The 11,971-nt window shown below is 53.2% G+C and overlaps 1 protein-coding gene across 1 annotated transcript in view; it reads left to right on the top strand.

Annotated features, from left to right (window-relative positions):
• The first annotated feature begins 957 nt into the window (after positions 1-957).
• The window catches only part of DGAT2 (diacylglycerol O-acyltransferase 2), a 33,321-nt gene continuing 22,307 nt past the window's right edge, over positions 958-11,971 (top strand). The window contains exon 1 of the mRNA XM_006045187.3: positions 958-1,208. Within this exon, the coding sequence (XP_006045249.1) occupies positions 1,169-1,208 (40 nt within the window). The 5' untranslated portion in view covers positions 958-1,168. The remainder of the gene's footprint in view (positions 1,209-11,971) is intronic.

Genomic DNA, 11,971 nt, shown 5'->3' with positions numbered 1-11,971 from the left:
TCTAAGAGTTTACGCCTTACCCTCACACCCTCTACAAAACTACTCATCAAAGGGCAACAAAAATAATTTTGGAAAACTTTCTATGTGCCTGGTACTATACTAGGCTATTTTTTAACTTTAAATATTTTACCTCATTTAGTTCTCAAAGCACCTCACAAAATAAGTGTTATTCTTCCTATTGTACAGATATGGAACTGAGGTTCAAGAAAGGGAAGACCAGAACTGGCTCCAGGTCTATCTGATTCCATCTCTGTTGTGCAATAATCTCTCTGGAAAGTGCACGCAGCCTCCAGTCCCTAGCCCCCAGTCCAAGAAAAGGACCTCTCTCCTCTGGATCTATAGCCAGAGATTTCTCTCTTGGCCTAGCATTGCTGCCAGCTTCAGTGTGTGATCGCCTCTCATCAAGGAGAGCACCTCCCAGGGCAGGGCCAGGTGTGACTGGTTTGGGTCGCCAGCACGCAGCAGTATACAGTATACACGCTCTGTGAGGTTTAGACGGAAAGGTAGAGGCAACTTGAGGGGTTTAGGAGCCCGGCCCTACCTACCTAATTCCTACCCAACCACCAATCAGAGGCGGGACCTCGGCATCTGTAGCCAAAGCGAAGCCCTGCGGAACGGAAAACACAACCCCCAGCCTGCCTCCCCCAGGCCCGCACGTGCCGGGCCTCCGGCCCACGTTCCTGCTGCCGGGCTGCACCAACCGCCGCGGGGGAGCGGCTAGGGGCGGGCACAGGGAGCAGCAGGAATAACCAAGCAGCCCCTCGCGAGGAGAACCCCGCGCGGCGGGCGGCGCAGCCGTGAGGAGCAGGGGGGCCCCCTACAGCCCTCCCGCGCCCGGCCGAGCCCGGCGCTCAGCCACCCCCACGGAGCTGAGGCTGCAGTGGTTGGAACGGCCGGCCCCGCCCCTGCCGCGTCGGCCCCGCCCCCTTATGAGGTTACAAAGTGCCGCGCTCGGAGCCGCGGGCGCAGTGGCTGTGGCCGTGGCCAAGGCTCCGCTTTCCGCTGGTGCTCTGGCCCATCTGACGGCCCGCCCCTCCGCACCCCAGGCAGTAGCGGTCCCCGCGCTCCCCTGCTCGGCGCGAAGCCCTGGCCCCGGTAGCCGGGGCATGGGCCAGGGGCGCGGGGTCTGGCGGCTTCCCGCGGGGCCCCGACCTGTACTGGCTTCATCATGAAGACCCTCATAGCCGCCTACTCCGGGGTCCTGCGAGGTGAGCATCGGGCCTGGCTGCCCTGAGCGAGGGCTCTGACTGAGAAGCCATGCTGCCCCCTGAGGCCTCTGGGAGCAGGACTAAGGGTCTGGGAGATGAACTGTCCCAGCCCAGGGTCTGCAGGGCTTTGCCGGCTTCCTCCTGGGGCCATGCAGCTGCGAGAGGGCTTTCAGGAAAGGAGGTGATGAAGGGCTCCAAGGTAGGCAGGAGTGTGTTGGTATAGTGGGAGTTTGTTGCTGGAGGGTGGGCCTCTCTCGGGGCTGAGGTCCCAACCCCTCTTTTCTTTTGGGAAGGCTTGCGGCCCCCTCCCCGACCACCACCCCCATTCTTCCCCCCTGCTCATCTGGGTCTGAGATGAGGTTAGAATAATGGTCTGATCCAGGCCACCTGGTAGTCATGTGGGCGCATTCTCCACCTTAGCACTCATCAGTTTGTGGGACCTCTGTTACATCACTTCTTTTCTTCCAGCCTGTGAGATAGGATGTTACCTGAGAACTCCTCTCCAGCCCCCAGCACTGCTCCTGGCCCCTGGCAGTTCCCTCCATCCCTCCTCACCAGGTGGATCAAACTGTGAGACGCTGGATGGGGCAGGCCACCAGACAGGGAACATGCCTGGCTGGGACAGCTGTGCCCACACTGTCCTCTGCCCCCCACCCAGCCCAGGCTTGGGAGCCACTCAGCAGCGACTGTGAGCCTGGAATGCTTAGAAGACAGAACAAGAGGACCCTGGGTGCCCTTCAGTGTGGTCTGCGCTGCTGTTCCACCATGTGGAATTGAGGTCCTCCCTGAATCAGGGGCAGAGTTGAGATCAAGCTCCACAGCTTTTCCTGCTCAAGGAAGAGCATCCCTTCCATGTCCCGCACCTATCACCTATACTTGGAGAAACTGAGGTGGGAGGAGGCATGACCTGCCCAAGGTTTCCCTAACAGGGCCTTGGCCAGGGGATTAAATACAAATCCAGGAGACTCTGGGACATCCTCACAGCTGCCCTGGTCTGTCTTGCTGGAGTCCTCTCTCCCTCCACCTAAAGTCTTTATTCAGCTTGCTGAACCTCTCCTACTTATGATTTTTCTTTAGTAACTAACAATAGCCTACTCCAACCCCTTCATTATAAAAATAAAACATACAAATCATTGGATTTCAAAAAATATGGAAAAACAGGAAGAAAATGAAAAGTTCCTGGTTAATTGACTATCCAAAGATAGCTTCCTAATAGCATTTTAGTATATTTCATTATAATTTTATCTGTATACATCATTTAGGTAAGATTGAGGGTATGATGTGGATATAGTTCTAAATCCTGTTTTCTCCCTCTTGATGTCAAATTGTGAATATTTCCTTCTGTTACTCCAAATCACTTATAGTATTCTAGGGGCTGCTGGGTAACCACCCTGAGCTGTACCACAGTTTAACTGTGTCCTAGGCATTGGCCCTTTTCTCCGTGTGGCTGTTGGTGTGATTATCTGCCCCTCTTGGTCTGAGTGCCACTCACTGCCCTTGGAGAGGTACCTAGCTGCTGTTGCCATCTTGGGTACATGCAGCCTGAGCTGTCCCGTGCACCCGGCCCGATAGCCTCTGACAGTCTCTGCTCTCACTTAAAAGTGCTTGTCCATTCACTGTGCCATTTAATGCCCATAACAGGGAAGGAAGGACCCTACCCATGTTCATGCTTTTAAAAATGCTTTTGTCTCCAGGCAATGAGATAGGGATGCTCTCTCTGGGGGTGGGCCTTCCTGGAGATACCCTTCCCTCATCTCTGCTATCCACAGAGGTGAGTTGTATCTTCCAGGAGCAGATAACCCTGACTTCCTTGTTTTTGACCTAGAATTTGTTATTTAGGAGGACTTCCAGTGAGTGATTTTGACCAAGTCATTTACTGTCCTTTCAGGAGCATGTCTCCATGTTTTAATCTGGTCTTGAAGACATTTGAAAAAAAAAAAAAACTGGCTGCAAACAATTCCATCATGGAATGTAGCAAGAGCTGGCATGAAATGCAAACCAATCACTTTAGCTGTCTGGGATTTTCTTTGGTGAAAGACTGGGTGGGGAAGGGAGGGAGCTGAAGCAAATCTTGTGTTATCTGGCATCTCCATTAGACCTGCTTTCTACATCCTTAGTCTTTGAAGACACTCCCCAGTGGCCTGGTTTTTAACCTATAAAGTCTCATTGTTGGGAGGTGATGAACACTTTGTCAGTGGTGATATTTAAGGGGAGACCATGGCTTCTGTGAAGGGAAGACCTGTGATGGGTGAGATTGAAATAGATACCTTGGTGTCTGGTTTCCTGGGCAAAAAAAAAAGCCAGCTGTGGGGGCAGGTGGGTGTGTGCTGGGAGTTTGTGCGGGAGACAGGAGTCTCTGTTGATATTTTCTAATATCTGAAGGATTTACCTGTACCAGGGGTGGAAGGTGCAGAGTTATTCATATTTGCATCCTTGGCCTTTGCCCCTGGGTTTAAGGCCCTTCCGATCAGAGCCCTCTGATGCCTGCCTGAATGAATACCCAGGGTTCACCACAGGACCCAGCACGAAATGGTGGCAGCTTCAGTAAAATTATGAACTGATTTGTTCTGCGCAGCCCCGCAAAAGCAAGGCCAGGAACAGGGCTGGAATTTCGGGAGGTGGGGGGTGCAGATCTGATATAATGGAGGAATGCTTTCTGACAGCCACTGCAACAGGTTTGGTGTGGGTGGGGTGGAGCTCCCCATCACTGGGAGTGTGCAAGCAGGAGCTTAGTAGGAGGTGAAACTAAGAGGCTGGATTGTTGGAGGGTTGACACCTAACTCAGTTCTAAATCGCAGGATGAGAACACGATTTTCATATTCCCCTCCCCCCAATTCTATATAGCTTTCCCCCCTCCCCTACACCACTTCCCCAAATGCACAAATGCCACTTTGGGGTTCTCCGTGCTACTGAGGGCTCTTCTGGGCTGGGAAAGGAGGGCCAAGAGTAGAATTTTATTAGCAGACTTGGTGACTCAGTGGCCAGTGTGGAAATCCTGCCCCACCCCCATCCTCCCACCCCTGAGTTCTCCAACAGGTACTTGAGTCATAAAATCACAGCTCTCTGGCAGTGCTGGGTCAGGGGCAGCTCTCACATTGCAGATGGAACACTGAGGGCCCCGGAGAGAAGAGACTAGACCAGGGTTACCAACGCCAGGGTTAGAACCCAGATCCACCTCCCAGGCTTCCTTAAACTAAGAGAGAAGTGTGGTGAAGCCGTGAAGGGCGGAGTGCAGGGTTCTGGCCACTGCAGGTGCTCATTTCCTGATTGAGTGAAGGTTTTTCTGGGACCATGATGGGGCTGGCAGATCACCCCTTCTTGTGCACTTTCAAGATGTCCCAACTTGCCTTGATGAGTAGATGCACCATGAACCCTGGAACTCTGAGGCCAGGGGAACAGCCAGTTGCCTTCATTGTATTCCAAACCTTCCAAACTCCTCCTTGTAGCTGTGGAACCCCCTGTGAGCAGCCCTCACTCCCCTGCTTCCATGTCCTGCTCCAGAACGGCTGGGGTCTTCCTGTTTCCCCAGGATTCCCATCAGTTCAGTCCTACCTCAGGGCCTTTGCATTGGCTGTCCTCTGCCCAGGTCACTGCATGGCTGTCTTTGAACCATTCAGTCTCCTTTCGGAGGCCTTCTCTGACCATACCATCTGGAGAACTGTCCCGTCCTGTTGTATTTTTATAGCCCTTCTCATTAGCTAAGTTCTCAGGTGTACTTTTCTGTCTAGGTGATGGTCTGCCCCGGAAGAATGTCAGCCCCTTGGGAACAGGACCTCTGTCTGTCTCCCTCAGTGTTTGTCCCAGGATTGAGCACAGTGCCTGGAGTATAGTAGGTGCTCCGTAAATATTTGTTGAATGAATGAATCATTAATGGGACTTCAACCCTCGCGAGCGCTGCTCCTTCCTCTTGGCAAGAAGCCCTGCTTTTTGCTTCAGTGCGAGTCCTCAGTGCTGCCTCTGGCCTCCTCTGTGCCCACCTGTGCTAGGTGCTGGGCCTGCAGCTATTCCCTGCTCTGGAGGCTCCACAGTCTCGAGGAGCTGGCTCCAGGGCTGATCGCCGGGGGCAGGGGGTGCTCACCAGAGTCCCCCTTGTTGCTTCCAGGGCTTAGGAGCCAGAGAGTGAGGATTTCAGCCCTGGCTCCCCTCAAGGACCTGGCTGGGTTTCTCTCTTCTCCTCTGAGGATCTCATTCCCCCTCAGTGGAAAATAGGATCAGAAACTCTCAGATTGTCAAGGATGCAAGGGTTTAGGTTAACATGAATGGAAAATGCTTTGTAAACTAACTTGTGACTCGCCTGTTAGTCCTTGTCACTCATTTTATGTGACACATGCAACAGTCGTCGACACCGTGACGAGTGGCAGACTGCCTGGGGCATCCAGGAAGGCTTCTCACAGTGGGGACTCGGGCACAGGCCCTTCAGTTTATTGGTGGCTCACCTATGTGTGTCAGACTCTGCCACACACATGTCAATCCCTGGTCCCTACCTTTAAGGAAGTGAGACTAGGGGGATGACAGTGCAGATGATCCACGCAGTGACGGGGGAGGAAGCATGGGGAACTGAGGAGGCCTGGAAGTGAGGGTTTGGCAGCTAAATCATCCTGGCATCACGGAGGGCTTCCTGGAAGAGGTGACAATCAATCCGGATATTGAAAAATGAACCAGTGTTACTGGTTCAGTGTTACTGGTTCAGAGACTATCAAGAACCTTCAGGTAGAGGGACCAGCATAAATAGAGGCATGAGATTTGGGTGGGAGGGAAAGTCTGATGGCAGGACCTCTGGGTTACTAACCTGAGCGGAGGTCCCAATGTGCTGAGAGATAAGGGAGACAAAAGATGCTGTATCCAGGCAGCAGCTGGCTTGCCCATGCACTTGGCAGGGTTGTTGGTGGAGATTTGAGAGCTGGGAAAGGAGCCTGGTGCGGGCAGTGGCCTGGCCTATACCACTTCTGGAGCCTCCTGGGTGTGGAGCTGCTGCTGGCAGTTCTGAGGGCTTGGGGCTAGGAGTCTCAATCTCTTCATCTGTAAAATGATTAAATGCATGATGACAATATCTGCCCAGGTTATGGTACAGACCCAAGGAAGCTGAAGCCACACACCCTTTGGGCAAATTGACAGAAGCAAGGAATGTGAATTCATTTTACTATTAGAGCAGATCTAGAGGCCAGAAGGCTCACTCTGCATCTCCTTCCTATGTGACCTTGGGCATGACCCTCTCTCTTAGGGCCTCAGCCTCATCTGTACAGTAAGGAGGGTTGCATAAGGCAGCCCACCTGGGTTCATTCCAGCTCTGCTGCAGAAATGTGATTCTCATCATGCCCCGGACTGCTATGGGATCCAGGGGCCAACCTCCTCCTCATTTGTGTCCTCAGCTTGTCCTTGTGAAAATGGGCTCCTGTCCTACTTGGGGCCCAGGTACATGCCTGAGAAAACCTAGCTCCCCACACTTGCTCATGTACCGTGATAAGGGCCTATTTTGAGGACCCCTTGGTGGTGACATACCCGCAAGCTAGTGGTGTTGCCATGGCAACCCCTCCCACTTCAGTAGCTATTCTTTTAATGTGTCAGAAGATGGGGGTAGTGAAAGCAGAGCTTTAGGGTCCTCAGCAGTCACCTCCAGGGTCCCCGTCGCAGTTTCAGAGTCTCAGGAACATGGCGTTCTAAGAGCCCCACTTCCTTGACCTCACCTCCCAGGTGCATGAAAACCAATACTTGAAAATCCAGGCCTCTGGAGCAGCCCAAGTAGGGGCTTGTAGACTCTTTAGGGGGATCTTCTGTGGATAATAATTCATTAGTCAATCTAAGTTGTCAAGACCTCAGATTTCAACTAATCTAACCCATACCTCTAATAATGCCACTGGGAAACAGACCTAGAGAGGAGAGGAGAAGGAGGCCCAAAGTCCCAGTATATCCACAGATACTTAGGATGCCTGGCTTCCCGCCAGGATGCTCTGTGGGGGGCCCTGAGGACCAACTGAGGAATCCCCTGAGTCCTGCAGGGTCCTGATGGGCAAGCCAGGAGCTTCCCAGCGAGCGCACCAACCACAGCAGTGTGTATCGGCTTCCTATTTGGGCCAGATGTCCCAGTGGGCCCTGCTTTAAGGACACTTAATTTTCTTTAAGGTTACTTGATTAAACACCTAACCCTTAAAGGGGAGATTATTAGTCTTTCCAGAGAAGAAATCACCAGCATATTGGGATCAGGTGAACAGCTGGTGAGTTGCTTCAGAGCCCTTACACCGTCTGAAGTTGGTGGAGGGCATGGGAGGGGTGGGCAGCAATCTTCCCTGCTGTCAGGGTGGAGCCTGGTCTATCATCTGTGTTCTTGGGACTCCTCAGCCTGGCATTTCCAGTCCTCCATGGCTCCCCCTGCACATTCTCGACTAGCCTCACCCATTCACATGGCCTGGCTGAACTACTTGCAGTTAATTCCTTAACCTTGTACCCTTTGTCCCTTCCAGTCCTTTGCCAGTGCTGTCTGCTGGACTCCAGGACCTGGGTTCCTGGCCCTGTGCCTCCCTTCGGTCAGCCTGGCAAACTTACTCATCCTCTTCCTCTCACCTGACGCAGCCCTGAGAGCATCCTCCGGGCCAGTTGGGCACCTCTTGTGGACTCCTCAGCCATGACCTACCCTCTGTGCCTGATTGTTCACAGCCCTGTCTCCCCCAGCCATAGCTGAGGTGAGCAGCCCCAGGGCAGAGCTCTGCCTCCCACAGAAGCCCAAGAAGCAGAGGAGAGGCAGGGGCTGGCAGTTCCTATCCTAGGGCAACACCTAGCCTGGCCTGTAAAGGCTACTTGGAAAGTACTTGCTGAATGAATGTTAACGTTCAGCCTCCACTCTTCTCTGCCTCCCTCTGGAATCTTGCACTTTTGCCCCTAGCCTTGAAGATGTGGCATTTATTTGGCACTTGACCTGGCTTCCTGGACTTCAAGGGGTCTCCCGGGAGTCAGAATGTCCATCTCTCTGCCTCGATGCAGCCTCATGCCCGGCCCTTTGCAGAAGCTTGGGGCAGCTTCCTCACTGTCCACTTGGAGGCTGCTGAACCAGGGCAGAGCTTCGGTCTGGCTGGGCCCACGTGTGGCATCCTTGAAGCTGGGGAATGTGAGCAGGATGACGTCCCCACTCAGGAGCCCCTGGCAGCTGTCCACAGCTCTGCGACCTCACTGGCACCTTTCTAGCTCTCTAACAGACATGCCACATGCTGTTTGTCTCTTTTCCATAGGTTGGATTCCTCCCAACAACTGCTGCATCCCAGCGAAGGAGGATGCTGAGTCTTAGATGGGGAAATGACCTTCAGGGTCTCACCGTAAATGATAGAGCCAGGGTTTGAATCCTAAGTGTACTGACGCCAGCGCCTCTGCTCCAAGACAGGACAGGGGTTATTACACCCATGTGTCAGGCGAGGAGACCCAGGCTTACTTGGTAATTATCCCGCATTCACACAGGTCTTGACTTTTATGACGCTTCTGTCTATTGTTTAATTTTCACAAGAATCTAACGAGGTGGGTATTAGCCCCACTGGGCAGATGAGGAAACTGAGGCTTGCATGGGAAGTGACTCACCAGGGCTACACTCCTGCAAGTTGGAGGCCAGGTTCTCTGGATGCCCATCTTCCTTAGCTTCTCTAGGCTGGCGAGCCGCTTCCCAGGATGCCAGTAGCAAAGGAGAGTAGGGAGGCAGTGTGGGCCGCCCGGAGGCCTGACCTGGGAATCTCATGTGTGCCCCTACCTCCACGTGGAGGGACGTCAGCCTTGCTCAGGGCTGAGAACCCTCTTGTCTCTCCCTCTAGCTTATTGCCCCAAATTTTGTTTCCTTATAGCTCTCATCACTGCCTGACGTTACATCCTACATTTATGTGTAGGTGCGTTGTCTCTCCCTCAGCAGAATCTAAGCCCCCTAACAGGTGAGACTTGACCTGCTGTGTTCACTGCTATTTCCCCAGGGGCTGATAACAGTACTGGGCACCTCAAAAGTGCTCCAGGCTCATCCCTCCCCACCCACATCCTCCAGGAGGCCTCTTGAGCCCTATCCCCATCGTCTGTCTGGGGTTAATGTGAAGCCCCGTTCCTGGGTCGTTGAACATTCTGGCCTCTGGCCTGCCTCTTTGTAACTCCCTCTGAGTCTCTGTTCTGGCCGGCACCCCCACCCCAGTGCCCACTTTCCTCCTTTTTGCCTCCCAGATCTCATCTTCTGGGCCCTGCTGACGCCTCGCCGCCTCCTTGGAGCCCCCCTGCTGCTGCCCCACTCTGCTCCCTCTCCTCTTAACACATAACCTCGTGGTCACACACATCTTGAAACACTGTGGTTGCTCATCAGTCCCCTCCCGCTCTGGTCAGTGGTAGACGCCATGATGAGAGCTAATCACCTAACACGTGTCAGTCACGCAACAGGTGCCAAATGGACCTTATGTGCATTTTTTTTTTAATCTTCCCAACCACCCTGAGAGATATTCTTATCCTCACTTTATGCCTTTTGTTTTGTTTGGCTGCACTGGGTGTTCACTGCGGCATGTGAGCTCTCTCTAATTGTGGCATGCAGGCTTAGTTGCCCTGTGGCAGGTGGAATCTTAGTTCTCCAACCTATGCCCTTGCATTGGAAGGCAGATTCTTAGCCACTGGACAGCCATGGAAGTCCCCTTATCCTCACTTTAGAGATGAGAAACTAAAGCTAAGTGAAGCTAAGTGACTAGCCCTAGGTCACAGAGCCATGCAGGGGCAGGGCTGGCCCAACACCCTTTCTCAGATTATGGGGACTGGGGCTCAGACCCTGCCCTCTCAGACCAGTATGAGAGGAAACCCTGGTTTTATCAGTCCTGGGTGCGGCCTGGTCAATTTGCTAACAGATGTTGGGCAAAGAAGTGTTCCATACCCGACCTGGGCCGGGGACCAGAGGTGTTTGGCTCTACTATATGGGCAGCTTCAGCTTAGCTCTTGCAGCAGCTTCTCAACCTGTGGGAGCATGTGGGTGGGGGTTCACATTCCTTGCATAGCCAGTCTACAGGAGAATGGCCCCGTGAAACTTGGGACATGGTTGAGGCAGAGAGGCAGCCCTCCCTTCCCCGGGGTGTATTCCTGAGATCGGGATGTGGACTGGCTGGTGTAGTGAGGACCAGCCCTCAGGAGCTTGGCATCATGGAAATGGCGAGGGTCTCAAAGCTCGAATGCCTGCCTTGAGTCCTGCCTGACTCCTCTAGACCATGACCTCAAAACAAGTGGTTGAACCTCTTTTGGCCTCACTTTGCCTCAGTTTCCATCTCTGTGAAATGAGGCTGCCCCTCCCTGCCTGTCTACCTTCCCAGAGAATGCTGTGGGACAGGGAAGCCCCATATAGACATGGGGACAGGGGCTCTTCTCTGGGGGTAAGAGAGCTTCTCTGGGCTTCTCTCTCACAGCTCTACTCCCTCTGTCCTTCTAAATCCAGGAACAAAGGAGCTGTGTAAAATAAATGGTGAAATCAGTGGTGCCCTGGAGCAGCTGTTTGGATTGGTTACTGAAAACTTCTCTTCATAGAACAAGTCAAGTTATTCTATTACTGTCTTATCTTTCTTCATGAAAACAAGATATCTGTAGAAAGTGGGTTCTGCTCTTATCATGTCGAGGTTAGGGGAAACTCATGCTCAGAGAAGGAGAGAAAGACTCACTCCCCCACCCATTACTCCATCTCTGGGGTCATCAGTGGTAAGCCTGGTGGCCTTCCTGTCTGGCAACTCAGTTGCAACTTGAGCATCCTGGCCTTCAGCTGCCTCTGGGACTTACAGGTTTGTTCATTCATGCTGTAAACCTCTATGAGCTCCTTCTCTTGTCGGTCTGACTGGGCTCTGGGCACAAGAATGAATCAGGTACCCTCCTTGGAACTTAAGAGATGCTGCCTGAGGAGGATGGCCAAGGAGGTAGATACTGGCTTCAGTGGACTGATGCTGAGATAGCATGCAGAGTTCAGTGTGCCGGCAGAGGCTGGGGAGGGGTAGCAAGGGAGCAGGTTGGAGCTGAGATTTGGCCAAATGTTGAGGCTGCCTGCCAGCCCCACCTAGGACTGTGGGACAGTTGGGCTGGGTGTGAAGGTAGTGGCAGTGTTGGCATCTGATTGCAGCACTGGCATCCACACCAGCCACCACTGAGGCAGAAGAGATGCTGACAGCTGAGTAGTGAGGGCTGGACCTGGGAGTGCCCAGCTGAAGCCTTGCTTCCCATCTGCCGAGCAACTGTACTAGGGCTGTTACAAGGTGGTGAGCATCTAGGTGGTGTCTTCAGGAGGGTGGGCACTGGGGTCCCAGCAGTCAAAGAGATCACAGAAGTCATCCTCCCACCACCATTTTATATATGGGGAACCAAAGCCCAGAGAGGTGAAGCAACTTGGCCAAGAGGACACAGTGATACAACTGGGACCAGAACCCCCAGGCCTGCCACCAGTTAATTTACTGCACAAGATGCCTGCCCCTCACCTGCCCCTCTGGAGGAAAATAGGCCATGCGTTTCTCCTGTCCCCTCCCAGCCTTCCCCCACTTTCTTTTGGGGAGAAGAGAGAAGGAACTTGGGGAGACCAGCACAGGAACAGAATGCTGGCCTAGAAGTTAGTCTTGAATTTAATCCAACTTTGCCACCCTCTGGTCAAGTGACCTTGGCTATATCACTTCCTCAAGCCTGTCTCACTATCAAAATGGCAATGATGATGCCAAACTCACAGGGCTGGTGAGAAACCAGAGTGCCTGAGGAAGTACATCGGAGGCTCCAAAGCTGCCTGTCACCCAGCCCTGCAGAGAGCCGAG

This window comes from Bubalus bubalis, chromosome 16 (assembly GCF_019923935.1).
Source record: "Bubalus bubalis isolate 160015118507 breed Murrah chromosome 16, NDDB_SH_1, whole genome shotgun sequence".
In the NCBI taxonomy this organism is placed as follows: domain Eukaryota; kingdom Metazoa; phylum Chordata; class Mammalia; order Artiodactyla; family Bovidae; genus Bubalus; species Bubalus bubalis.
The sequence above is the reverse complement of the archived record's forward strand: the minus strand, read 5'-3'. Positions and strand labels throughout refer to the sequence as shown.